The sequence below is a fragment of the Telmatherina bonti genome, assembly GCF_933228915.1.
Source record: "Telmatherina bonti genome assembly, chromosome: 19".
Lineage (NCBI taxonomy): Eukaryota > Metazoa > Chordata > Actinopteri > Atheriniformes > Telmatherinidae > Telmatherina > Telmatherina bonti.
In genome coordinates this window covers 3,617,667-3,645,391 of record NC_136617.1, presented here as the reverse complement: position 1 = coordinate 3,645,391, position 27,725 = coordinate 3,617,667, and the positions used below count along the sequence as shown (strand labels likewise).

Genomic DNA, 27,725 nt, shown 5'->3' with positions numbered 1-27,725 from the left:
CTGACCCGGGTCGCTAGGTGACAGAACCCGGTCTCTGACCCGGGTCGCTAGGTGACAGAACCCGGTCCCGGTCTCTGACCCGGATTGTTACGGGACAGAACCTGGTCCCGGTCTCTGACCCGGGTCGCTAGGTGAACGAACCCGGTCCCGGTCTCGGGCCCGGGTTGTTACGGGACAGAACCTGGTCCCGGTCTCTGACCCGGGTCGCTAGGTGACAGAACCCGGTCCCGGTCTCTGACCCGGGTCGCTAGGTGACAGAACCTGGTCCCGGTCTCTGGCCCGGGTCGTTACGGGACAGAACCTGGTCCCGGTCTCTGACCCGGGTCGCTAGGTGACAGAACCTGGTCCGGGTCTCTGACCCGGGTCGCTAGGTGACAGAACCCGGTCTCTGACCCGGGTCGCTAGTTGACAGAACCCGGTCCCGGTCTCTGACCCGGGTCGCTAGGTGACAGAACCCGGTCTCTGACCCGGGTCGCTAGGTGACAGAACCCGGTCCCGGTCTCTGGCCCGGGTTGTTACGGGACAGAACCTGGTCCCGGTCTCTGACCAGGGTCGCTAGGTGACAGCACCCGGTCCCGGTCTCTGGCCCGGGTTGTTACGGCACAGAACCTGGTCCCGGTCTCTGACCCGGGTCGCTAGGTGACAGAACCCGGTCCCGGTCTCTGACCCGGGTCGCTAGGTGACAGAACCCGGTCTCTGACCCGGGTCGCTAGGTGACAGAACCCGGTCCCAGTCTCTGACCCGGGTCGCTAGGTGACAGAACCCGGTCTCTGACCCGGGTCGCTAGGTGACAGCACCCGGTCCCGGTCTCTGGCCCGGGTTGTTACGGCACAGAACCTGGTCCCGGTCTCTGACCCGGGTCGCTAGGTGACAGAACCCGGTCCCGGTCTCTGACCCGGGTCGCTAGGTGACAGAACCCGGTCCCGGTCTCTGACCCGGGTCGCTAGGTGACAGAACCCGGTCTTTGACCCGGGTCGCTAGGTGACAGAACCCGGTCCCGGTCTCTCGCCCAGGTTGTTACGGGACAGAAACTGGTCCCGGTCTCTGACCCGGGTCGCTAGGTGACAGAACCCGGTCCCGGTCTCTGACCCGGGTCGCTAGGTGACAGAACCCGGTCTCGGTCTCTGACCCGGGTCGCTAGGTGACAGAACCCGGTCTCGGTCTCTGACCCGGGTCGCTAGGTGACAGAACCCGGTCTTTGACCCGGGTCGCTAGGTGACAGAACCCCGGTCCCGGTCTCTGACCCGGATTGTTACGGCACAGAACCTGGTCCCGGTCTCTGACCCGGGTCGCTAGGTGACAGAACCCGGTCCCGGTCTCTGACCCGGGTCGCTAGGTGACAGAACCCGGTCCCGGTCTCTGACCCGGGTCGCTAGGTGACAGAACCCGGTCCCGGTCTCTGACCCGGGTCGCTAGGTGACAGAACCCGGTCTTTGACCCGGGTCGCTAGGTGACAGAACCCGGTCCCGGTCTCTCGCCCAGGTTGTTACGGGACAGAAACTGGTCCCGGTCTCTGACCCGGGTCGCTAGGTGACAGAACCCGGTCCCGGTCTCTGACCCGGGTCGCTAGGTGACAGAACCCGGTCTCGGTCTCTGACCCGGGTCGCTAGGTGACAGAACCCGGTCTCGGTCTCTGACCCGGGTCGCTAGGTGACAGAACCCGGTCTCTGACCCGGGTCGCTAGGTGACAGCACCCGGTCCCGGTCTCTGGCCCGGGTTGTTACGGCACAGAACCTGGTCCCGGTCTCTGACCCGGGTCGCTAGGTGACAGAACCCGGTCCCGGTCTCTGACCCGGGTCGCTAGGTGACAGAACCCGGTCCCGGTCTCTGACCCGGGTCGCTAGGTGACAGAACCCGGTCTTTGACCCGGGTCGCTAGGTGACAGAACCCGGTCCCGGTCTCTCGCCCAGGTTGTTACGGGACAGAAACTGGTCCCGGTCTCTGACCCGGGTCGCTAGGTGACAGAACCCGGTCCCGGTCTCTGACCCGGGTCGCTAGGTGACAGCACCCGGTCCCGGTCTCTGGCCCGGGTTGTTACGGCACAGAACCTGGTCCCGGTCTCTGACCCGGGTCGCTAGGTGACAGAACCCGGTCCCGGTCTCTGACCCGGGTCGCTAGGTGACAGAACCCGGTCCCGGTCTCTGACCCGGGTCGCTAGGTGACAGAACCTGGTCCCGGTCTCTGGCCCGGGTCGTTACGGGACAGAACCTGGTCCCGGTCTCTGACCCGGGTCGCTAGGTGACAGAACCTGGTCCGGGTCTCTGACCCGGGTCGCTAGGTGACAGAACCCGGTCTCTGACCCGGGTCGCTAGTTGACAGAACCCGGTCCCGGTCTCTGACCCGGGTCGCTAGGTGACAGAACCCGGTCTCTGACCCGGGTCGCTAGGTGACAGAACCCGGTCCCGGTCTCTGGCCCGGGTTGTTACGGGACAGAACCTGGTCCCGGTCTCTGACCAGGGGTCGCTAGGTGACAGCACCCGGTCCCGGTCTCTGGCCCGGGTTGTTACGGCACAGAACCTGGTCCCGGTCTCTGACCCGGGTCGCTAGGTGACAGAACCCGGTCCCGGTCTCTGACCCGGGTCGCTAGGTGACAGAACCCGGTCTTTGACCCGGGTCGCTAGGTGACAGAACCCGGTCCCGGTCTCTGACCCGGGTCGCTAGGTGACAGAACCCGGTCTCTGACCCGGGTCGCTAGGTGACAGAACCCGGTCCCGGTCTCTGGCCCGGGTTGTTACGGGACAGAACCTGGTCCCGGTCTCTGACCAGGGTCGCTAGGTGACAGCACCCGGTCCCGGTCTCTGGCCCGGGTTGTTACGGCACAGAACCTGGTCCCGGTCTCTGACCCGGGTCGCTAGGTGACAGAACCCGGTCCCGGTCTCTGACCCGGGTCGCTAGGTGACAGAACCCGGTCCCGGTCTCTGACCCGGGTCGCTAGGTGACAGAACCCGGTCTCTGACCCGGGTCGCTAGGTGACAGAACCCGGTCCCGGTCTCTCGCCCAGGTTGTTACGGGACAGAAACTGGTCCCGGTCTCTGACCCGGGTCGCTAGGTGACAGAACCCGGTCCCGGTCTCTGACCCGGGTCGCTAGGTGACAGAACCCGGTCTCGGTCTCTGACCCGGGTCGCTAGGTGACAGAACCCGGTCTTTGACCCGGGTCGCTAGGTGACAGAACCCGGTCCCGGTCTGTCGCCCAGGTTGTTACGGGACAGAAACTGGTCCCGGTCTCTGACCCGGGTCGCTAGGTGACAGAACCCGGTCCCGGTCTCTGACCCGGGTCGCTAGGTGACAGAACCCGGTCCCGGTCTCTGACCCGGATTGTTACGGTACAGAACCTGGTCCCGGTCTCTGACCCGGGTCGCTAGGTGACAGAACCCGGTCCCGGTCTCTGACCCGGGTCGCTAGGTGACAGAACCCGGTCTCTGACCCGGGTCGCTAGGTGACAGAACCCGGTCTCTGACCCGGGTCGCTAGGTGACAGAACCCGGTCCCGGTCTCTGGCCCGGGTTGTTACGGGACAGAACCCGGTCCCGGTCTCTGACCCGGGTCGCTAGGTGACAGAACCTGGTCCCGGTCTCTGGCCCGGGTCGTTACGGGACAGAACCTGGTCCCGGTCTCTGACCCGGGTCGCTAGGTGACAGAACCTGGTCCGGGTCTCTGACCCGGGTCGCTAGTTGACAGAACCCGGTCCCGGTCTCTGACCCGGATTGTTACGGGACAGAACCTGGTCCCGGTCTCTGACCCGGGTCGCTAGGTGACAGAACCCGGTCTCTGACCGGGGTCGCTAGTTGACAGAACCCGGTCCCGGTCTCTGACCCGGATTGTTACGGGACAGAACCTGGTCCCGGTCTCTGACCCGGGTCGCTAGGTGACAGAACCCGGTCCCGGTCTCTGACCCGGGTCGCTAGGTGACAGAACCCGGTCTCTGACCCGGGTCGCTAGGTGACAGAACCCGGTCCCGGTCTCTGGCCCGGGTTGTTACGGGACAGAACCTGGTCCCGGTCTCTGACCAGGGTCGCTAGGTGACAGCACCCGGTCCCGGTCTCTGGCCCGGGTTGTTACGGGACAGAACCTGGTCCCGGTCTCTGACCCGGGTCGCTAGGTGACAGAACCCGGTCCCGGTCTCTGACCCGGGTCGCTAGGTGACAGAACCCGGTCTCTGACCCGGGTCGCTAGGTGACAGAACCCGGTCCCGGTCTGTCGCCCAGGTTGTTACGGGACAGAAACTGGTCCCGGTCTCTGACCCGGGTCGCTAGGTGACAGAACCCGGTCCCGGTCTCTGACCCGGGTCGCTAGGTGACAGAACCCGGTCTCGGTCTCTGACCCGGGTCGCTAGGTGACAGAACCCGGTCTTTGACCCGGGTCGCTAGGTGACAGAACCCGGTCCCGGTCTCTCGCCCAGGTTGTTACGGGACAGAAACTGGTCCCGGTCTCTGACCCGGGTCGCTAGGTGACAGAACCCGGTCCCGGTCTCTGACCCGGGTCGCTAGGTGACAGAACCCGGTCTCGGTCTCTGACCCGGGTCGCTAGGTGACAGAACCCGGTCTTTGACCCGGGTCGCTAGGTGACAGAACCCGGTCCCGGTCTGTCGCCCAGGTTGTTACGGGACAGAAACTGGTCCCGGTCTCTGACCCGGGTCGCTAGGTGACAGAACCCGGTCCCGGTCTCTGACCCGGGTCGCTAGGTGACAGAACCCGGTCCCGGTCTCTGACCCGGATTGTTACGGTACAGAACCTGGTCCCGGTCTCTGACCCGGGTCGCTAGGTGACAGAACCCGGTCCCGGTCTCTGACCCGGGTCGCTAGGTGACAGAACCCGGTCCCGGTCTCTTAACCGGGTCGCTAGGTGACAGAACCCGGTCCCGGTCTCTGACCCGGATTGTTACGGGACAGAACCTGGTCCCGGTCTCTGACCCGGGTCGCTAGGTGACAGAACCCGGTCTCTGACCCGGGTCGCTAGGTGACAGAACCCGGTCTCTGACCCGGGTCGCTAGGTGACAGAACCCGGTCTCTGACCCGGGTCGCTAGTTGACAGAACCCGGTCCCGGTCTCTGACCCGGGTCGCTAGGTGACAGAACCCGGTCCCGGTCTCTGACCGGGGTCGCTAGGTGACAGAACCCGGTCCCGGTCTCTGGCCCGGGTCGTTACGGGACAGAACCCGGTCCCGGTCTCTGACCCGGGTCGCTAGGTGACAAAACCCGGTCTCTGAGCCGGGTTGTTACGGGACAGAACCTGATCCCGGTCTCTGACCCGGGTCGCTAGGTGACAGAACCTGGTCCCGGTCTCTGACCCGGATTGTTACGGGACAGAACCCGGTCCCGGTCTCTGACCCGGGTCGCTAGTTGACAGAACCCGGTCCCGGTCTCTGACCCGGATTGTTACGGGACAGAACCTGGTCCCGGTCTCTGACCCGGGTCGCTAGGTGACAGAACCCGGTCTCTGACCGGGGTCGCTAGTTGACAGAACCCGGTCCCGGTCTCTGACCCGGATTGTTACGGCACAGAACCTTGTCCCGGTCTCTGACCCGGGTCGCTAGGTGACAGAACCCGGTCCCGGTCTCTGGCCCGGGTCGTTACGGGACAGAACCCGGTCCCGGTCTCTGACCGGGGTCGCTAGTTGACAGAACCCGGTCCCGGTCTCTGACCCGGGTCGCTAGGTGACAGAACCCGGTCCCGGTCTCTGACCGGGGTCGCTAGGTGACAGAACCCGGTCCCGGTCTCTGGCCCGGGTCGTTACGGGACAGAACCCGGTCCCGGTCTCTGACCCGGGTCGCTAGGTGACAAAACCCGGTCTCTGAGCCGGGTTGTTACGGGACAGAACCTGATCCCGGTCTCTGACCCGGGTCGCTAGGTGACAGAACCCGGTCCCGGTCTCTGACCCGGATTGTTACGGGACAGAACCCGGTCCCGGTCTCTGACCCGGGTCGCTAGTTGACAGAACCCGGTCCCGGTCTCTGACCCGGATTGTTACGGGACAGAACCTGGTCCCGGTCTCTGACCCGGGTCGCTAGGTGACAGAACCCGGTCTCTGACCGGGGTCGCTAGTTGACAGAACCCGGTCCCGGTCTCTGACCCGGATTGTTACGGCACAGAACCTTGTCCCGGTCTCTGACCCGGGTCGCTAGGTGACAGAACCCGGTCCCGGTCTCTGGCCCGGGTCGTTACGGGACAGAACCCGGTCCCGGTCTCTGACCGGGGTCGCTAGTTGACAGAACCCGGTCCCGGTCTCTGACCCGGATCGTTACGGGACAGAACCTGGTCCCGGTCTCTGACCCGGGTCGCTAGTTGACAGAACCCGGTCCCGGTCTCTGACCCGGATTGTTACGGGACAGAACCTGGTCCCGGTCTCTGACCCGGGTCGCTAGGTGACAGAACCCGGTCTCTGACCCGGGTCGCTAGGTGACAGAACCCGGTCCCGGTATCTGACCCGGGTTGCTAGGTGACAGAACCCGGTCTCTGACCCGGGTCGCTAGATGACAGAACCCGGTCCCGGTCTCTGACCAGGGTCGCTAGGTGACAGAACCCGGTCCCGGTCTCTGGCCCGGGTTGTTACGGGACAGAACCTGGTCCCGGTCTCTGACCCGGGTCGCTAGGTGACAGAACCCGGTCTCTGACCCGGGTCGCTAGGTGACAGAACCCGGTCCCGGTCTCTGGACCGGGTTGTTACGGGACAGAACCTGGTCCCGGTCTCTGACCCGGGTCGCTAGGTGACAGAACCCGGTCCCGGTCTCTGGCCCGGGTTGTTACGGGACAGAACCTGGTCCCGGTCTCTGGCCCGGGTCGCTAGGTGACAGAACCTGGTCCCGGTCTCTGGCCCGGGTTGTTACGGGACAGAACCTGGTCCCGGTCTCTGACCCGGGTCGCTAGGTGACAGAACCCGGTCCCGGTCTCTGGCCCGGGTTGTTACCGGACAGAACCCGGTCCCGGTCTCTGACCCGGGTCGCTAGGTGACAGAACCCGGTCCCGGTCTCTGGCCCGGGTTGTTACCGGACAGCACCCGGTCCCGGTCTCTGGCCCGGGTCGTTACGGGACAGAACCCGGTCCTGGTCTCTGACCCGGGTCGCTAGGTGACAGAACCCGGTCCCGGTCTCTGGCCCGGGTTGTTACGGGACAGAACCTGGTCCCGGTCTCTGACCCGGGTTGCTAGGTGACAGAACCCGGTCCCGGTCTCTGACCGGGGTCGCTAGGTGACAGAACCCGGTCCCGGTCTCTGGCCCGGGTTGTTACGGGACAGAACCTGGTCCCGGTCTCTGACCCGGGTTGCTAGGTGACAGAACCCGGTCCCGGTCTCTGGCCCGGGTCGCTAGGTGACAGAACCCGGTCCCGGTCTCTGGCCCGGGTCGTTACGGGACAGAACCCGGTCCCGGTCTCTGACCCGGGTCGCTAGGTGACAGAACCCGGTCTCTGACCCGGGTCGCTAGGTGACAGAACCCGGTCTCTGACCCGGGTCGCTAGTTGACAGAACCCGGTCCCGGTCTCTGACCCGGATTGTTACGGGACAGAACCTGGTCCCGGTCTCTGACCCGGGTCGCTAGGTGACAGAACCCGGTCTCTGACCGGGGTCGCTAGGTGACAGAACCCGGTCCCGGTCTCTGACCCGGATTGTTACGGGACAGAACCTTGTCCCGGTCTCTGACCCGGGTCGCTAGGTGACAGAACCCGGTCTCTGACCCGGGTCGCTAGGTGACAGAACCCGGTCCCGGTCTCTGACCAGGGTCGCTAGGTGACAGAACCCGGTCCCGGTCTCTGACCAGGGTCGCTAGGTGACAGAACCCGGTCCCGGTCTCTGGCCCGGGTTGTTACGGGACAGAACCCGGTCCCGCTCTCTGACCCGGGTCGCTAGGTGACAGAACCCGGTCCCGGTCTCTGGCCCGGGTTGTTACGGGACAGAACCTGGTCCCGGTCTCTGACCCGGGTCGCTAGGTGACAGAACCCGGTCCCGGTCTCTGGCCCGGGTTGTTACGGGACAGAACCCGGTCCCGGTCTCTGGCCCGGGTCGCTAGGTGACAGAACCTGGTCCCGGTCTCTGGCCCGGGTTGTTACGGGACAGAACCTGGTCCCGGTCTCTGACCCGGGTCGCCAGGTGACAGAACCCGGTCCCGGTCTCTGGCCCGGGTTGTTACCGGACAGAACCCGGTCCCGGTCTCCGACCCGGGTCGCTAGGTGACAGAACCCGGTCCCGGTCTCTGACCCTGGTCGCCAGGTGACAGAACCCGGTCCCGGTCTCTGACCCGGGTTGTTACGGGACAGAACCCGGTCCTGGTCTCTGGCCCGGGTTGTTACGGGACAGAACCCGGTCCCAGTCTCTGGCCTGGGTTGTTACGGGACAGAACCCGGTCCCGGTCCCGGTCCCGGTCTCTGACCCGGGTCGCTAGGTGACAGAACCCGGTCCCGGTCTCTGGCCCGGGTTGTTACGGGACAGAACCTGGTCCCGGTCTCTGACCCGGGTCGCTAGTTGACAGAGCCCGGTCCCGGTCTCTGGCCCGGGTCGCTAGTTGACAGAGCCCGGTCCCGGTCTCTGGCCCGGGTTGTTACGGGACAGAACCCGGTCCCGGTCTCTGACCCGGGTTGTTACGGGACAGAACCCGGTCCCGGTCTCTGACCCGGGTCGCTAGTTGACAGAACCCGGTCCCGGTCTCTGACCCGGGTTGTTACGGGACAGAACCTGGTCCCGGTCTCTGACCCGGGTCGCTAGTTGACAGAGCCCGGTCCCGGTCTCTGGCCCGGGTTGTTACGGGACAGAACCCGGTCCCGGTCTCTTGCCCGGGTTGTTACGGGACAGAACCCGGTCTCTTGCCCGGGTTGTTACGGGACAGAACCCGGTCCCGGTCTCTGACCCAGGTTGTTACGGGACAGAACCCGGTCCCGGTCCCGGTCTCTGACCCGGGTTGTTACGGGACAGAACCCGGTCCCGGTCTCTTGCCCGGGTTGTTACGGGACAGAACCTGGTCTCGGTCTCTGACCCGGGTCGCTAGTTGACAGAGCCCGGTCCCGGTCTCTGGCCCGGGTTGTTACGGGACAGAACCCGGTCCCGGTCTCTTGCCCGGGTTGTTACGGGACAGAACCCGGTCCCGGTCTCTGACCCAGGTTGTTACGGGACAGAACCCGGTCCCGGTCCCGGTCTCTGACCCGGGTCGCTAGGTGACAGAACCCGGTCTCTGACCGGGGTCGCTAGTTGACAGAACCCGGTCCCGGTCTCTGACCCGGATTGTTACGGCACAGAACCTTGTCCCGGTCTCTGACCCGGGTCGCTAGGTGACAGAACCCGGTCCCGGTCTCTGGCCCGGGTCGTTACGGGACAGAACCCGGTCCCGGTCTCTGACCGGGGTCGCTAGTTGACAGAACCCGGTCCCGGTCTCTGACCCGGATCGTTACGGGACAGAACCTGGTCCCGGTCTCTGACCCGGGTCGCTAGTTGACAGAACCCGGTCCCGGTCTCTGACCCGGATTGTTACGGGACAGAACCTGGTCCCGGTCTCTGACCCGGGTCGCTAGGTGACAGAACCCGGTCTCTGACCCGGGTCGCTAGGTGACAGAACCCGGTCCCGGTATCTGACCCGGGTTGCTAGGTGACAGAACCCGGTCTCTGACCCGGGTCGCTAGATGACAGAACCCGGTCCCGGTCTCTGACCAGGGTCGCTAGGTGACAGAACCCGGTCCCGGTCTCTGGCCCGGGTTGTTACGGGACAGAACCTGGTCCCGGTCTCTGACCCGGGTCGCTAGGTGACAGAACCCGGTCTCTGACCCGGGTCGCTAGGTGACAGAACCCGGTCCCGGTCTCTGGACCGGGTTGTTACGGGACAGAACCTGGTCCCGGTCTCTGACCCGGGTCGCTAGGTGACAGAACCCGGTCCCGGTCTCTGGCCCGGGTTGTTACGGGACAGAACCTGGTCCCGGTCTCTGGCCCGGGTCGCTAGGTGACAGAACCTGGTCCCGGTCTCTGGCCCGGGTCGCTAGGTGACAGAACCTGGTCCCGGTCTCTGGCCCGGGTTGTTACGGGACAGAACCTGGTCCCGGTCTCTGACCCGGGTCGCTAGGTGACAGAACCCGGTCCCGGTCTCTGGCCCGGGTTGTTACCGGACAGCACCCGGTCCCGGTCTCTGGTCCGGGTCGTTACGGGACAGAACCCGGTCCCGGTCTCTGACCCGGGTCGCTAGGTGACAGAACCCGGTCCCGGTCTCTGGCCCGGGTTGTTACGGGACAGAACCTGGTCCCGGTCTCTGACCCGGGTTGCTAGGTGACAGAACCCGGTCCCGGTCTCTGACCGGGGTCGCTAGGTGACAGAACCCGGTCCCGGTCTCTGGCCCGGGTTGTTACGGGACAGAACCTGGTCCCGGTCTCTGACCCGGGTTGCTAGGTGACAGAACCCGGTCCCGGTCTCTGGCCCGGGTCGCTAGGTGACAGAACCCGGTCCCGGTCTCTGGCCCGGGTCGTTACGGGACAGAACCCGGTCCCGGTCTCTGACCCGGGTCGCTAGGTGACAGAACCCGGTCTCTGACCCGGGTCGCTAGGTGACAGAACCCGGTCTCTGACCCGGGTCGCTAGTTGACAGAACCCGGTCCCGGTCTCTGACCCGGATTGTTACGGGACAGAACCTGGTCCCGGTCTCTGACCCGGGTCGCTAGGTGACAGAACCCGGTCTCTGACCGGGGTCGCTAGTTGACAGAACCCGGTCCCGGTCTCTGACCCGGATTGTTACGGGACAGAACCTTGTCCCGGTCTCTGACCCGGGTCGCTAGGTGACAGAACCCGGTCTCTGACCCGGGTCGCTAGGTGACAGAACCCGGTCCCGGTCTCTGACCAGGGTCGCCAGGTGACAGAACCCGGTCCCGGTCTCTGGCCCGGGTTGTTACGGGACAGAACCCGGTCCCGGTCTCCGACCCGGGTCGCTAGGTGACAGAACCCGGTCCCGGTCTCTGACCCTGGTCGCCAGGTGACAGAACCCGGTCCCGGTCTCTGACCCGGGTTGTTACGGGACAGAACCCGGTCCTGGTCTCTGGCCCGGGTTGTTACGGGACAGAACCCGGTCCCAGTCTCTGGCCTGGGTTGTTACGGGACAGAACCCGGTCCCGGTCCCGGTCCCGGTCTCTGACCCGGGTCGCTAGGTGACAGAACCCGGTCCCGGTCTCTGGCCCGGGTTGTTACGGGACAGAACCTGGTCCCGGTCTCTGACCCGGGTCGCTAGTTGACAGAGCCCGGTCCCGGTCTCTGGCCCGGGTCGCTAGTTGACAGAGCCCGGTCCCGGTCTCTGGCCCGGGTTGTTACGGGACAGAACCCGGTCCCGGTCTCTGACCCGGGTCGCTAGTTGACAGAACCCGGTCCCGGTCTCTGACCCGGGTTGTTACGGGACAGAACCTGGTCCCGGTCTCTGACCCGGGTCGCTAGTTGACAGAGCCCGGTCCCGGTCTCTGGCCCGGGTTGTTACGGGACAGAACCCGGTCCCGGTCTCTTGCCCGGGTTGTTACGGGACAGAACCCGGTCTCTTGCCCGGGTTGTTACGGGACAGAACCCGGTCCCGGTCTCTGACCCAGGTTGTTACGGGACAGAACCCGGTCCCGGTCCCGGTCTCTGACCCGGGTTGTTACGGGACAGAACCCGGTCCCGGTCTCTTGCCCGGGTTGTTACGGGACAGAACCTGGTCTCGGTCTCTGACCCGGGTCGCTAGTTGACAGAGCCCGGTCCCGGTCTCTGGCCCGGGTTGTTACGGGACAGAACCCGGTCCCGGTCTCTTGCCCGGGTTGTTACGGGACAGAACCCGGTCCCGGTCTCTGACCCAGGTTGTTACGGGACAGAACCCGGTCCCGGTCCCGGTCTCTGACCCGGGTCGCTAGGTGACAGAACCCGGTCTCTGACCGGGGTCGCTAGTTGACAGAACCCGGTCCCGGTCTCTGACCCGGATTGTTACGGCACAGAACCTTGTCCCGGTCTCTGACCCGGGTCGCTAGGTGACAGAACCCGGTCCCGGTCTCTGGCCCGGGTCGTTACGGGACAGAACCCGGTCCCGGTCTCTGACCGGGGTCGCTAGTTGACAGAACCCGGTCCCGGTCTCTGACCCGGATCGTTACGGGACAGAACCCGGTCCCGGTCTCTGACCCGGGTCGCTAGTTGACAGAACCCGGTCCCGGTCTCTGACCCGGATTGTTACGGGACAGAACCTGGTCCCGGTCTCTGACCCGGGTCGCTAGGTGACAGAACCCGGTCTCTGACCCGGGTCGCTAGGTGACAGAACCCGGTCCCGGTATCTGACCCGGGTTGCTAGGTGACAGAACCCGGTCTCTGACCCGGGTCGCTAGATGACAGAACCCGGTCCCGGTCTCTGACCAGGGTCGCTAGGTGACAGAACCCGGTCCCGGTCTCTGGCCCGGGTTGTTACGGGACAGAACCTGGTCCCGGTCTCTGACCCGGGTCGCTAGGTGACAGAACCCGGTCTCTGACCCGGGTCGCTAGGTGACAGAACCCGGTCCCGGTCTCTGGACCGGGTTGTTACGGGACAGAACCTGGTCCCGGTCTCTGACCCGGGTCGCTAGGTGACAGAACCCGGTCCCGGTCTCTGGCCCGGGTTGTTACGGGACAGAACCTGGTCCCGGTCTCTGGCCCGGGTCGCTAGGTGACAGAACCTGGTCCCGGTCTCTGGCCCGGGTTGTTACGGGACAGAACCTGGTCCCGGTCTCTGACCCGGGTCGCTAGGTGACAGAACCCGGTCCCGGTCTCTGGCCCGGGTTGTTACCGGACAGAACCCGGTCCCGGTCTCTGACCCGGGTCGCTAGGTGACAGAACCCGGTCCCGGTCTCTGGCCCGGGTTGTTACCGGACAGCACCCGGTCCCGGTCTCTGGCCCGGGTCGTTACGGGACAGAACCCGGTCCCGGTCTCTGGCCCGGGTTGTTACCGGACAGCACCCGGTCCCGGTCTCTGGCCCGGGTCGTTACGGGACAGAACCCGGTCCCGGTCTCTGACCCGGGTCGCTAGGTGACAGAACCCGGTCCCGGTCTCTGGCCCGGGTTGTTACGGGACAGAACCTGGTCCCGGTCTCTGACCCGGGTTGCTAGGTGACAGAACCCGGTCCCGGTCTCTGACCGGGGTCGCTAGGTGACAGAACCCGGTCCCGGTCTCTGGCCCGGGTTGTTACGGGACAGAACCTGGTCCCGGTCTCTGACCCGGGTTGCTAGGTGACAGAACCCGGTCCCGGTCTCTGGCCCGGGTCGCTAGGTGACAGAACCCGGTCCCGGTCTCTGGCCCGGGTCGTTACGGGACAGAACCCGGTCCCGGTCTCTGACCCGGGTCGCTAGGTGACAGAACCCGGTCTCTGACCCGGGTCGCTAGGTGACAGAACCCGGTCTCTGACCCGGGTCGCTAGTTGACAGAACCCGGTCCCGGTCTCTGACCCGGATTGTTACGGGACAGAACCTGGTCCCGGTCTCTGACCCGGGTCGCTAGGTGACAGAACCCGGTCTCTGACCGGGGTCGCTAGTTGACAGAACCCGGTCCCGGTCTCTGACCCGGATTGTTACGGGACAGAACCTTGTCCCGGTCTCTGACCCGGGTCGCTAGGTGACAGAACCCGGTCTCTGACCCGGGTCGCTAGGTGACAGAACCCGGTCCCGGTCTCTGACCAGGGTCGCTAGGTGACAGAACCCGGTCCCGGTCTCTGACCCGGGTCGCTAGGTGACAGAACCCGGTCCCGGTCTCTGGCCCGGGTTGTTACGGGACAGAACCCGGTCCCGCTCTCTGACCCGGGTCGCTAGGTGACAGAACCCGGTCCCGGTCTCTGGCCCGGGTCGTTACGGGACAGAACCTGGTCCCGGTCTCTGACCCGGGTCGCTAGGTGACAGAACCCGGTCCCGGTCTCTGGCCCGGGTTGTTACGGGACAGAACCCGGTCCCGCTCTCTGACCCGGGTCGCTAGGTGACAGAACCCGGTCCCGGTCTCTGGCCCGGGTTGTTACGGGACAGAACCCGGTCCCGCTCTCTGACCCGGGTCGCTAGGTGACAGAACCCGGTCCCGGTCTCTGGCCCGGGTCGTTACGGGACAGAACCTGGTCCCGGTCTCTGACCCGGGTCGCTAGGTGACAGAACCCGGTCCCGGTCTCTGGCCCGGGTTGTTACGGGACAGAACCCGGTCCCGGTCTCTGGCCCGGGTCGCTAGGTGACAGAACCTGGTCCCGGTCTCTGGCCCGGGTTGTTACGGGACAGAACCTGGTCCCGGTCTCTGACCCGGGTCGCCAGGTGACAGAACCCGGTCCCGGTCTCTGGCCCGGGTTGTTACGGGACAGAACCCGGTCCCGGTCTCCGACCCGGGTCGCTAGGTGACAGAACCCGGTCCCGGTCTCTGACCCTGGTCGCCAGGTGACAGAACCCGGTCCCGGTCTCTGACCCGGGTTGTTACGGGACAGAACCCGGTCCTGGTCTCTGGCCCGGGTTGTTACGGGACAGAACCCGGTCCCAGTCTCTGGCCCGGGTTGTTACGGGACAGAACCCGGTCCCGGTCCCGGTCTCTGACCCGGGTCGCTAGGTGACAGAACCCGGTCCCGGTCTCTGGCCCGGGTTGTTACGGGACAGAACCTGGTCCCGGTCTCTGACCCGGGTCGCTAGTTGACAGAGCCCGGTCCCGGTCTCTGGCCCGGGTCGCTAGTTGACAGAGCCCGGTCCCGGTCTCTGGCCCGGGTTGTTACGGGACAGAACCCGGTCCCGGTCTCTGACCCGGGTTGTTACGGGACAGAACCCGGTCCCGGTCTCTGACCCGGGTCGCTAGTTGACAGAACCCGGTCCCGGTCTCTGACCCGGGTTGTTACGGGACAGAACCTGGTCCCGGTCTCTGACCCGGGTCGCTAGTTGACAGAGCCCGGTCCCGGTCTCTGGCCCGGGTTGTTACGGGACAGAACCCGGTCCCGGTCTCTGACCCGGGTTGTTACGGGACAGAACCCGGTCCCGGTCTCTGACCCGGGTTGTTACGGGACAGAACCCGGTCCCGGTCTCTTGCCCGGGTTGTTACGGGACAGAACCCGGTCCCGGTCTCTGGCCCGGGTTCCAACCTCCTGTCTTCTGTGTGTTGACCATCAGACCCGTGGGAGCGGGAACTGGTGGAACTGGTTCTGGAGGTCCCCGTGTTCCAGGTGTCCCAGCGGCAGCGTGACATGCTGCTCCGTCAGGTCGGGGTTCTACTGGGCGTGCTCGACAGTGACATCGTCGTTAGGGAGATCAGCGCATTTAATGAGCGCAGGTGAGACTTCCTGACCTTTGTCTCAGTGCGTTTCCATGGAAACCAGGAGTTTACGGTGATCTTCCTCGTCATCAGCACCCGTCTGGTCTTCCTGGTGTCCGGCGGTCCAGGTCGCCCCCCCCTCTCTGGACGGAGCGTCGCTCTCAGTCTGAGGAACAAACTGCGGAAGCAGAGAAACGACTTTCTCATCTTTAAAGCTCGACGAGTCGACACCGTCGGTGAGTTGCTAAAACAGCTTTTATTTTGAAAGTCTCACTGCAGGTTTGCCATGCATCACATCTGCTTCCTGTTTATTGATGAGCAGTCACATGACTTCTTCTGATCATTGTGATTATTTATTCATACATATATATATATATATATATATATATATATATATATATGTGTGTGTGTGTGTATATATATACACTACTCACAAAAAGTTCGGGATATTTGGCTTTCAGGTGAAATTTATGGAAAATGCAATATGTTCATGCTACAGTGATATAATATCATAAAAGTAAGACATTTAAGTATAAGGATGCACTACTGATTTCCTCATCTCAAAAAATTCATTCAACACAAAAGGTAACAACAATGGTAGTTACACCACAACAAAAAATGTGAACGTCTCAATATCTGGTCATGTGCCCTTGAGCATCAATTACAGCTTGACACCGACGTCTCATGCTGTTCACAAGGCAACTTATTGCCTGCTGAGGCATGGCATCCCACTCTTCTTGAAGGGCAGCCCTCAGGTCATTGAGGTTCTGGGGTGCAGGGTCTCGAGCCTCTACACGACGGCTCAGCTGATCCCACAGGTTTTCAATGGGATTCAGGTCTGGAGAGAGTGCAGGCCGTTCCATTTGAGGTACACCAGTCTCCAACAGCCGTTCCCTGATGATGCGGCCTCGATGAGCAGGAGCATTGTCGTCCATGAAGATGAAATTAGGCCTGTGCTGTTCATGTAGGGGCACAATCACTGGATTAATGATGTTATTCAGGTAGTATGGGCTTGTCACTGTACCATTCACAAAGTGTAGGGCAGTTCTGTACCAAGTGGACACCCCTGCCCACACTGTAACACCGCCACCACCAAAAGCTGGCCTGGTGACAACAGTGGCTGATGCATAGCGCTCTCCCTGACGTCTCCAACATCGTTGCCGGCCATCATTTCTGCTCAGTGTGAATCGACTTTCATCAGAGAACAGCACTGAGGCCCACTGGTTCCTCGTCCAGCGTAAATGCTCCCTGGCCCATGCAAGACGATGATGCCTGTGCCTGGCGGTGTGGTCAGGTACCCGTGCAGGTCGTCTAGCACGCAGACCACGCTGATGGAAACGGTTTGGAATGGTCTGACGTGACACTTGGGTGCCTCTCACCTCTCTTAAACGTGCCTGGAGTTGAGTGGCATTCATCATCCGGTTTCTCAGGGCAGTGTTCACAATGTAGCGGTCATCAGCACGGGATGTGGCCAAAGGACGTCCACTTCTAGGCCTTTCTGTGACTCTTCCAGTCTCTCCATATCTCTGTTGCAACCTGCTGATGACACTCTGTGACACTCCAAGCTCAGTGGCCACTTCTGTCTGAGAACGTCCTGTTTGAAGCATGGCAATGGCAAGGGACTGTTGTTCCATTGTTAGGTGTCGTCTTGGTCTCATGATGTCAAAATGTGAACAGCATGATGAGGACAACTGTTTAAACACCAGCTCTAATTGAACCAGGACATTTATTGGTCAATTCAAGGATCACACACCTGCCGTGATTTTTGCCGTTAAGCTCCTTGTTAGAGAACAGCAACTTGTGCAAAATTTATTGAAACATTTAACAGTTGGACATGTGCATTTAAAAGCTTAGAGAAGATCACATTAAGTTCACCTGTACAGGTTTGAAGGCATTTTAGGCTTGTTGTGAAATTTCACCCAAAAGCTGAATATCCCTAACTTTTTGTGAATAGTGTATATATATATATATATATATATATATATATATATATATATATATATATATATATATATATATGTAGCATTTAATTTATTGCTATATCAGATATTAAACCTACAGAGGGAAATGAAGAAATATTTATTTCTGGATGAGTCATGTGACCGTCACATGACCTGGGACGTCCTGATGCCGCTGACGTCTGGACTAAAGGTTCTGGTCTTCCTCCTCTGCCTCCTCTTCCTCAGTCTGCCAGCTGAACTGCTCCGGACACGGAGACTGCGACCCGTTCAGCCGCCGCTGTGTCTGCCACCCATTCTGGATGGAGAACCTCATCAGAACCCAGCTGGGAGACGCAGAGAGCAACTGTGGTAGGGGGGGTGATAATGATAATGATGACAATGATGAGGATGAAGGTGATGAGGAGGATGATGTAATGATGACGATGATGGTGGTGAGGATGAGGAGGATGATGATAATGATGAAGATGAGGAGGATAATGGTGGTGATGATGATGACTATGATGATGAGGAGGATGATGATGAAGATGAGGAGGCTGATGGTGACAATCCATGTCTTCTCAGAGTGGAGTGTCCTCTACGTGACCATAGGATCCTTCATGATGGTTGTTGCCGTGGCGACGATGGTCTGGCTGCTGGTGTGCTGCTGCAGAAGGTGAGTTTACGTCGCTGCATGTTAATGAATGGCGTCTGAAGCTCCGCCTCTTTCACCACCTGCTTATGTTTGTGTTTCCTGGCAGGCGGAAGAACAAAATTCGCCGAAGCAAAAGTCGATATAAGATGCTGGAGGCGGACGAACGGGACAGTCTGGAGCTTCAGCCGCCCAGAGCCGGTGAGCGCCACTTCGCGAGCGGGTCACATGACCCATTTGTCTCAAAGGAAACATTTAAAACTCAAATTCTGAAGATTTCAGGAAACGAGCCAATGGGTCGACCATGTTTCTGCGGAGGGTCGGAGCTTACCCCACTAACCAATGACAGATTTGAAAATGAAGCTTCATTTTCAGAGCAAACTGGCCACTTTTCAACAGCGGCTGTTTCTATGGCAACATTAATGCTCCTCTTCCTCCTCGTCATCACAGAAATGGCGTTCGGCAAATAGAATCCAGATTTATAAAACCATGAGCAGCAGTCCTACCGGGAACGGCGTCATTATAAAGGTTCCCCCTTGTGTTGTTCACGCCCACATTCAGCCATAATAGTCTATGCAAAGCAGCTCATGAATAGAAATGTGTATGTAAATGAGGAGCTGATCCATGTTATTCCATTTTTACAATAAAGCATGGAGAAAAGAGCAAAGAAACTCAGTTAACATGTTACATGTGATCGTACCTGTACCGTGCTACATGTGACCGTACGTATAACGTGCTACATGTGGCCGTACGTATAACGTGCTACATGTGGCCGTACGTGTAACGTGCTACATGTGACCGTACGTATAACGTGCTACATGTGACCGTACGTATAACGTGCTACATGTGACCGTACGTATAACGTGCTACATGTGACCGTACGTATAACGTGCTACATGTGACCGTACGTATAACGTGCTACATGTGGCCGTACGTATAACGTGCTACATGTGGCCGTACGTGTAACGTGCTACATGTGACCGTACGTATAACGTGCTACATGTGACCGTACGTATAACGTGCTACATGTGACCGTACGTATAACGTGCTACATGTGACCGTACGTGTAACGTGCTACATGTGGCCGTACGTATAACGTGCTACATGTGGCCGTACGTGTAACGTGCTACATGTGACCGTACGTATACCGTGCTACATGTGACCGTACGTATAACGTGCTACATGTGACCGTACGTATAACGTGCTACATGTGACCGTACTTGTAACGTGCTACATGTGGCCGTACGTGTAACGTGCTACATGTGACCGTACGTATAACGTGCTACATGTGACCGTACGTGTAACGTGCTACATGTGACCGTACGTGTAACGTGCTACATGTGACCGTACGTATAATGTGCTACATGTGACCGTACGTATAATGTGCTACATGTGACCGTACGTGTAACGTGCTACATGTGACCGTACGTGTAACGTGCTACATGTGGCCGTACGTATAACGTGCTACATGTGGCCGTACGTATAACGTGCTACATGTGGCCGTACGTATAACGTGCTACATGTGACCGTCAGTGTAACGTGCTACATGTGACCGTACGTGTACCGTGCTACATGTGACCGTACGTATAACGTGCTACATGTGACCGTACGTTTAACGTGCTACATGTGACCGTACGTATAACGTGCTACATGTGACCGTACGTGTAACGTGCTACATGTGGCCGTACGTATAACGTGCTACATGTGGCCGTACGTATAACGTGCTACATGTGGCCGTACGTATAATGTGCTACATGTGACCGTCAGTGTAACGTGCTACATGTGACCGTACGTGTACCGTGCTACATGTGACCGTACGTATAACGTGCTACATGTGACCGTACGTTTAACGTGCTACATGTGACCGTACGTATAACGTGCTACATGTGACCGTACGTATAACGTGCTACATGTGACCGTACGTGTAACGTGCTACATGTGACCGTACGTGTAACGTGCTACATGTGACCGTACGTATAATGTGCTACATGTGACCGTACGTGTAACGTGCTACATGTGACCGTACGTGTAACGTGCTACATGTGGCCGTACGTGTAACGTGCTACATGTGACCGTACGTATAACGTGCTACATGTGGCCGTACGTGTAACGTGCTACATGTGGCCGTACGTGTAACGTGCTACATGTGGCCGTACGTGTAACGTGCTACATGTGACCGTACGTGTAACGTGCTACATGTGACCGTACGTGTAACGTGCTACATGTGGCCGTACGTGTAACGTGCTACATGTGGCCGTACGTGTAACGTGCTACATGTGGCCGTACGTGTAACGTGCTACATGTGACCGTACGTGTACCGTGCAACGTGCTACATGTGGCCGTACGTGTAACGTGCTACATGTGGCCGTACGTATAACGTGCTACATGTGGCCATACGTGTAACGTGCTACATGTGGCCGTACGTGTAACGTGCTACATGTGACCGTACGTGTAACGTGCTACATGTGGCCGTACGTGTAACGTGCTACATGTGACCGTACGTGTACCGTGCAACGTGCTACATGTGACCGTACGTGTAACGTGCTACATGTGGCCGTACGTGTACCGTGCTACATGTGACCGTACGTATAACGTGCTACATGTGACCGTACGTGTACCGTGCAACGTGCTACATGTGACCGTACGTGTACCGTGCAACGTGCTACATGTGACCGTACGTGTAACGTGCTACATGTTGCCGTACGTGTACCGTGCTACATGTGACCGTACGTGTAACGTGCTACATGTGACCGTACTTGTAACGTGCTACATGTGGCCGTACGTGTAACGTGCTACATGTGACCGTACGTGTACCGTGCTACATGTGACCGTACGTGTAACGTGCTACATGTGGCCGTACGTGTAACGTGCTACATGTGACCGTACGTGCAACGTGCTACATGTGGCCGTACGTGCAACGTGCTACATGTGGCCGTACGTGCAACGTGCTACATGTGACCGTCAGTGTAACGTGCTACATGTGACCGTCAGTGTAACGTGCTACATGTTGCCGTACGTGTAACGTGCTACATGTGACCGTACGTGTAACGTGCTACATGTGACCGTACGTGTAACGTGCTACATGTGACCGTACGTGTACCGTGCAACGTGCTACATGTGACCGTACGTGTAACGTGCTACATGTGACCGTACGTGTAACGTGCTACATGTGGCCGTACGTATAACGTGCTACATGTGACCGTACGTGTAACGTGCTACATGTGACCGTACGTGTAACGTGCTACATGTGACCGTACGTATAATGTGCTACATGTGACCGTACGTATAATGTGCTACATGTGACCGTACGTGTAACGTGCTACATGTGGCCGTACGTATAACGTGCTACATGTGACCGTCAGTGTAACGTGCTACATGTGACCGTACGTGTAACGTGCTACATGTGACCGTACGTATAATGTGCTACATGTGACCGTACGTATAATGTGCTACATGTGACCGTACGTGTAACGTGCTACATGTGGCCGTACGTATAACGTGCTACATGTGACCGTCAGTGTAACGTGTTACATGTGACCGTACGTATAACGTGCTACATGTGGCCGTACGTGTAATGTGCTACATGTGGCCGTACGTGTAACGTGCTACATGTGACCGTACGTATAATGTGCTACATGTGACCATACGTGTAACGTGCTACATGTGACCGTACGTATAACGTGCTACATGTGACCGTCGGTGTAACGTGTTACATGTGACCGTACGTGTAACGTGCTACATGTGGCCGTACGTGTAACGTGCTACATGTGACCGTACGTGTAACGTGCTACATGTGGCCGTACGTGTAACGTGCTACATGTGGCCGTACGTGTAACGTGCTACATGTGACCGTACGTGTAACGTGCTACATGTGGCCGTACGTGTAACGTGCTACATGTGGCCGTACGTGTAACGTGCTACATGTGGCCGTACGTGTAACGTGCTACATGTGGCCGTACGTGTAACGTGCTACATGTGACCGTACGTGTAACGTGCTACATGTGGCCGTACGTGTAACGTGCTACATGTGGCCGTACGTGTAACGTGCTACATGTGGCCGTACGTGTAACGTGCTACATGTGGCCGTACGTGTAACGTGCTACATGTGGCCGTACGTGTAACGTGCTACATGTGACCGTCAGTGTAACGTGCTACATGTGACCGTACATATAACGTGCTACATGTGGCCGTACGTGTAACGTGCTACATGTGGCCGTACGTGTAACGTGCTACATGTGGCCGTACGTATAACGTGCTACATGTGGCCGTACATATAACGTGCTACATGTGGCCGTACGTGTAACGTGCTACATGTGGCCGTACGTGTAACGTGCTACATGTGACCGTCCGTATAATGTGCTACATGTGTGCTGCGTGTGAGCAGAAAGCAACGTTACCGTGATGCCGTAGATCCTTCCTGCAGTGATTCCTAGTGGGAAATCAGAGATTCCTGCACACTGCGTGTTAACGTCGGTCTGTTCTCCCACAGAGGAGGAAACCAGTATCGACCGCTATTGACTGGTCATATGTACGATGTCATCATAATGTGGAAGGTTCTGATGTAAAGTTCTGACCCGGCAGCAGCAGAAAAAACACTGATGAAACTGGATCATGTGGCTTCGGTTCCCACTTCACCGCCCCAGAACCAGCAGTCGTCCGGTCCGGTCCGTCAGGTCGGGTCTGGTCGGGTTGGGTCTGATCCAGTCGGGTCGGTCTGGTCGGGTCCGGTTCAGGCAGAAGGGACACCAGATGTGGATGATGAAATGTTTTAACCCTTTCTCCTCCTCCAGCCCGTCTGAAGCCAGCGCCGGCTCCGACCTCCTCGGCCCTCATGCACTCGGACTCTGACCTGGACAGCGATGACGGACATGGCGGCGTCCCGTGGACGGAGCAGGAGCGAGGACACCTGCTGCGTCCCCAGAACGGCTCCCTGAGGAACGGCCAGGAGCCCGCCAGGGCCAAGAAGCAGCGAGAGGAGCTGCTATAGCGAGAGAGGAGTCACCACTCCTCCTGTTGATCTTTGGAGACGCTGCAGGAGGAGCACGGCTGCAGGAGGAGCACGGCTGCAGGAGGAGCACGACTGCAGGAGGAGCACGACTGCAGGAGGAGCACGACTGCAGGAGGAGCACGGCTGGTGTCATACTGGATACCCCCCCCCCCGAACAAACACACTGAGCATGCTCAGAACCGTTCCTGTAGACACACCCTTTCAGCCTGAGCTGTCAAACACGGCCATGCTGGACCTGACGGCTGACCTGCCTGGTAACTAGTCTGGTTAACCGGTCCAGTCTGGTTAACCGGTCTGACAGAATGAGACGAACATGTCTGATTTCCACCTGCATGATGAGCCACTGCATGTTTGTGTCGGGGGTGTGTGTGTGTGTGTGTGTGTGTGTGTTACCTGTATCCGTTCTGAACACTGGACGCTGCGTTCGCCATGATGATGACGATGTTTGTCATTTATGATGTCATGTCCATGCACTTTAAGTTTAATGTCTGGTCATGGTCCCTGTTCTGGTTCCAGTCCTGGTTCCAGTCCTGGTTCCAGTCCTGGTTCCAGTCCTGGTCCCGGTTCTGGTCTTGAAAAGGGAGCATTATGTTTGTTAGTCGGATCAGGAATGTTGATGTTGCAAGAACACGTCGGTTCTACACGTATCGCGGTTCCACCCAGAACCTTCATCAAAGTCGAGCCCAGATGGACTCGTTCCAACTTGCTCTCTGATTGGTTCAAGCTTTTGTCTCCATGGAAACGCGTCTCTTTCAGCTGATTCTGCTGACTCACCTTTGCCATGACGCTTGCTCTGACCCTCCTCAGCTCTGATTGGTCGAAGATCGGAGGTGTCTGATTGGTGGGACCGATGTTTCCTATTTGGAGTTTCTAAATGGCCAGATCGACCCGAGATGAACGCAGGAAGGTTCTGATCCCGGTTTCGGTCCTGGTTCTGTTCCGGTTTACTGGTGGATACACTGAACTGGTTTCTGTTTAAAGGAAAGGTCGTCGTTCTTCGTGGCGATGAACTTTCCAGCTGCTGTAACGGTTCTTCCTGCTCAGATTCCTGATCTCCGTCCTGGTGGCGGATTTTTATTTAGCATTGGCGGGAACCGACATTCCCCGCTGGCGGGAATCTCAAGCTGGCGGGAGATTCGTATCGGGACGTTTCTTCCTGGTGCAGCGTTCCTGGGGCAGCGTTCTTGGGGCACCGTTCCTGGGGCAGCGTTCCTGGGGCAGCGTTCCTGGGGCAGCGTTCCTGGGGCAGCGTTCTTGGGGCAGCGTTCTTGGGGCAGCGTTCTTGGGGCAGCGTTCTTGGGGCAGCGTTCTTGGGGCAGCGTTCCTGGGGCAGCGTTCTTGGGGCAGCGTTCTTGGTGCAGCGTTCCTGGGGCAGCGTTCTTGGGGCAGCGTTCTTGGGGCAGCGTTCTTGCGGCAGCGTTCTTGGGGCAGCGTTCTTGGGGCAGCGTTCTTGGGGCAGCGTTCTTGGGGCAGCGTTCCTGGGGCAGCGTTCCTGGGGCAGCGTTCTTGGGGCAGCGTTCTTGGGGCAGCGTTCCTGGGGCAGCGTTCTTGGGGCAGCGTTCTTGGGGCAGCGTTCCTGGGGCAGCGTTCTTGGGGCAGCGTTCCTGGGGCAGCGTTCTTGGGGCAGCGTTCTTGGGGCAGCGTTCTTGGGGCAGCGTTCTTGGGGCAGCGTTCCTGGGGCAGCGTTCCTGGGGCAGCGTTCTTGGGGCAGCGTTCTTGGGGCAGCGTTCTTGGGGCAGCGTTCCTGGGGCAGCGTTCCTGGGGCAGCGTTCCTGGGGCAGCGTTCTTGGGGCAGCGTTCTTGGGGCAGCGTTCTTGGGGCAGCGTTCCTGGGGCAGCGTTCCTGGGGCAGCGTTCTTGGGGCAGCGTTCTTGGGGCAGCGTTCTTGGGGCAGCGTTCCTGGGGCAGCGTTCTTGGGGCAGCGTTCTTGGGGCAGCGTTCTTGGGGCAGCGTTCTTGGGGCAGCGTTCCTGGGGCAGCGTTCTTGGGGCAGCGTTCCTGGGGCAGCGTTCTTGGGGCAGCGTTCTTGGGGCAGCGTTCCTGGGGCAGCGTTCCTGGGGCAGCGTTCCTGGGGCAGCGTTCTTGGGGCAGCGTTCTTGGGGCAGCGTTCTTGGGGCAGCGTTCCTGGGGCAGCGTTCTTGGGGCAGCGTTCCTGGGGCAGCGTTCTTGGGGCAGCGTTCTTGGGGCAGCGTTCTTGGGGCAGCGTTCTTGGGGCAGCGTTCTTGGGGCAGCGTTCCTGGGGCAGCGTTCTTGGGGCAGCGTTCTTGGGGCAGCGTTCTTGGGGCAGCGTTCTTGGGGCAGCGTTCTTGGGGCAGCGTTCCTGGGGCAGCGTTCTTGGGGCAGCGTTCCTGGGGCAGCGTTCCTGGGGCAGCGTTCTTGGGGCAGCGTTCTTGGGGCAGCGTTCTTGGGGCAGCGTTCCTGGGGCAGCGTTCTTGGGGCAGCGTTCTTGGGGCAGCGTTCTTGGGGCAGCGTTCCTGGGGCAGCGTTCCTGGGGCAGCGTTCCTGGGGCAGCGTTCTTGGGGCAGCGTTCCTGGGGCAGCGTTCCTGGGGCAGCGTTCCTGGGGCAGCGTTCTTGGGGCAGCGTTCCTGGGGCAGCGTTCTTGGGGCAGCGTTCCTGGGGCAGCGTTCCTGGGGCAGCGTTCTTGGGGCAGCGTTCCTGGGGCAGCGTTCCTGGGGCAGCGTTCCTGGGGCAGCGTTCTTGGGGCAGCGTTCTTGGGGCAGCGTTCCTGGGGCAGCGTTCTTGGGGCAGCGTTCTTGGGGCAGCGTTCTTGGGGCAGCGTTCCTGGGGCAGCGTTCTTGGGGCAGCGTTCCTGGGGCAGCGTTCCTGGGGCAGCGTTCTTGGGGCAGCGTTCCTGGGGCAGCGTTCCTGGGGCAGCGTCCGACTTCAAGCGTCCCTACGTCCCTGAAGGCGTCGCCGTGGCAACTGCTTGCAAAATGTGAAGAGTTCAGCCGGTTTCCTCCTGCTGACGTTGGACTCTTTCCGGTCTGACTGAACTGGAGCATCGCGTAGAAACTGGTGTTGGGGTTTTTGTGTCTGGAACGGTTGTGGTTCTGGTCCGTTTGGGATGTGAAGGCTGGAGGAGGTGAAAGCTGCTGGATGAAGATTTGTGTTTTGGTTTTTTTTCCTGAAGGAAGGCGGTTCTTTCTGGTTCTACTGATAAAACTGGATCATCTGTAAATAAAAGATTTTCATTTTGGACTCTGTTTATTATTGCACTCAATCCGGGTCAGAAGGTCTCACCAGTACCGGGCCCGGTTCTGGTGAGACCTTCTGACTTCTGACATTTTTGGGTTTTTTTTCTTGCACTAAGAATGAAACGTCCACATGTCCTCTCTGCTGGAGCCTGGAAGGGCGAGGAGGTCCGGTTCTGGTCCAGTTTACAGAATGTTTCTGGCCACATAAGACATGAATGATCCAAACAGTGGCCACGTTGTTGCTCTGATCAGCTGATTCCCTCCTGCAGTCGGACCGGTCCGACTCCAGAACTAAGATGAGTCCATTAAGTGTGGAGGGGCATGAGGGCCGTTCCAGGCTTTAAGGAGAAGATGGAACCTGCTAACGATTTCAATCGCTTCTGCAACAGGTTTGACTCTGTCCTTTCATCATGTCCACCCAGCGGCTACTCCACCTCTGCTGCCTCCTGCTCTGCTCCACCCAGCGGCTACTCCACCTCTGCTGCCTCCTGCTCTGCTCCACCCAGCGGCTACTCCACCTCTGCTGCCTCCTGCTCTGCTCCACCCAGCGGCTACTCCACCTCTGCTGCCTCCTGCTCTGCTCCACCCAGCGGCTACTCCACCTCCGCTGCCTCCTGCTCTGCTCCACCCAGCGGCTACTCCACCTCCGCTGCCTCCTGCTCTGCTCCACCCAGCGGCTACTCCACCTCTGCTGACTCCTGCTCTGCTCCACCCAGCGGCTACTCCACCTCCGCTGCCTCCTGCTCTGCTCCACCCAGCGGCTACTCCACCTCTGCTGCCTCCTGCTCTGCTCCACCCAGCGGCTACTCCACCTCTGCTGCCTCCTGCTCTGCTCCACCCAGCGGCTACTCCACCTCCGCTGCCTCCTGCTCTGCTCCACCCAGCGGCTACTCCACCTCCGCTGCCTCCTGCTCTGCTCCACCCAGCGGCTACTCCACCTCTGCTGCCTCCTGCTCTGCTCCACCCAGCGGCTACTCCACCTCTGCTGCCTCCTGCTCTGCTCCACCCAGCGGCTACTCCACCTCCGCTGCCTCCTGCTCTGCTCCACCCAGCGGCTACTCCACCTCTGCTGCCTCCTGCTCTGCTCCACCCAGCGGCTACTCCACCTCTGCTGCCTCCTGCTCTGCTCCACCCAGCGGCTACTCCACCTCCGCTGCCTCCTGCTCTGCTCCACCCAGCGGCTACTCCACCTCTGCTGCCTCCTGCTCTGCTCCACCCAGCGGCTACTCCACCTCCGCTGCCTCCTGCTCTGCTCCACCCAGCGGCTACTCCACCTCCGCTGCCTCCTGCTCTGCTCCACCCAGCGGCTACTCCACCTCCGCTGCCTCCTGCTCTGCTCCACCCAGCGGCTACTCCACCTCCGCTGCCTCCTGCTCTGCTCCACCCAGCGGCTACTCCACCTCTGCTGCCTCCTGCTCTGCTCCACCCAGCGGCTACTCCACCTCTGCTGCCTCCTGCTCTGCTCCACCCAGCGGCTACTCCACCTCTGCTGCCTCCTGCTCTGCTCCACCCAGCGGCTACTCCACCTCTGCTGCCTCCTGCTCTGCTCCACCCAGCGGCTACTCCACCTCCGCTGCCTCCTGCTCTGCTCCACCCAGCGGCTACTCCACCTCTGCTGCCTCCTGCTCTGCTCCACCCAGCGGCTACTCCACCTCCGCTGCCTCCTGCTCTGCTCCACCCAGCGGCTACTCCACCTCCGCTGCCTCCTGCTCTGCTCCACCCAGCGGCTACTCCACCTCCGC

The 27,725-nt window shown here is 60.2% G+C and overlaps 1 protein-coding gene across 1 annotated transcript in view; it reads left to right on the top strand.

Moving 5' to 3' along the window:
* The window catches only part of kiaa0319l (KIAA0319-like), a gene marked incomplete at its 5' end in the record, with an annotated part of 24,840 nt that extends 865 nt beyond the window's left edge, over positions 1–23,975 (top strand). Inside the window, 6 exons of the mRNA XM_079259229.1 lie at positions 15,052–15,211; positions 15,287–15,429; positions 17,380–17,502; positions 17,716–17,806; positions 17,892–17,983; positions 22,573–23,975. Of these exons, the coding sequence (XP_079115355.1) occupies positions 15,052–15,211; positions 15,287–15,429; positions 17,380–17,502; positions 17,716–17,806; positions 17,892–17,983; positions 22,573–22,769 (806 nt within the window). The 3' untranslated portion in view covers positions 22,770–23,975. The remainder of the gene's footprint in view (positions 1–15,051; positions 15,212–15,286; positions 15,430–17,379; positions 17,503–17,715; positions 17,807–17,891; positions 17,984–22,572) is intronic.
* Between the last annotated feature and the right edge of the window lie 3,750 nt (positions 23,976–27,725).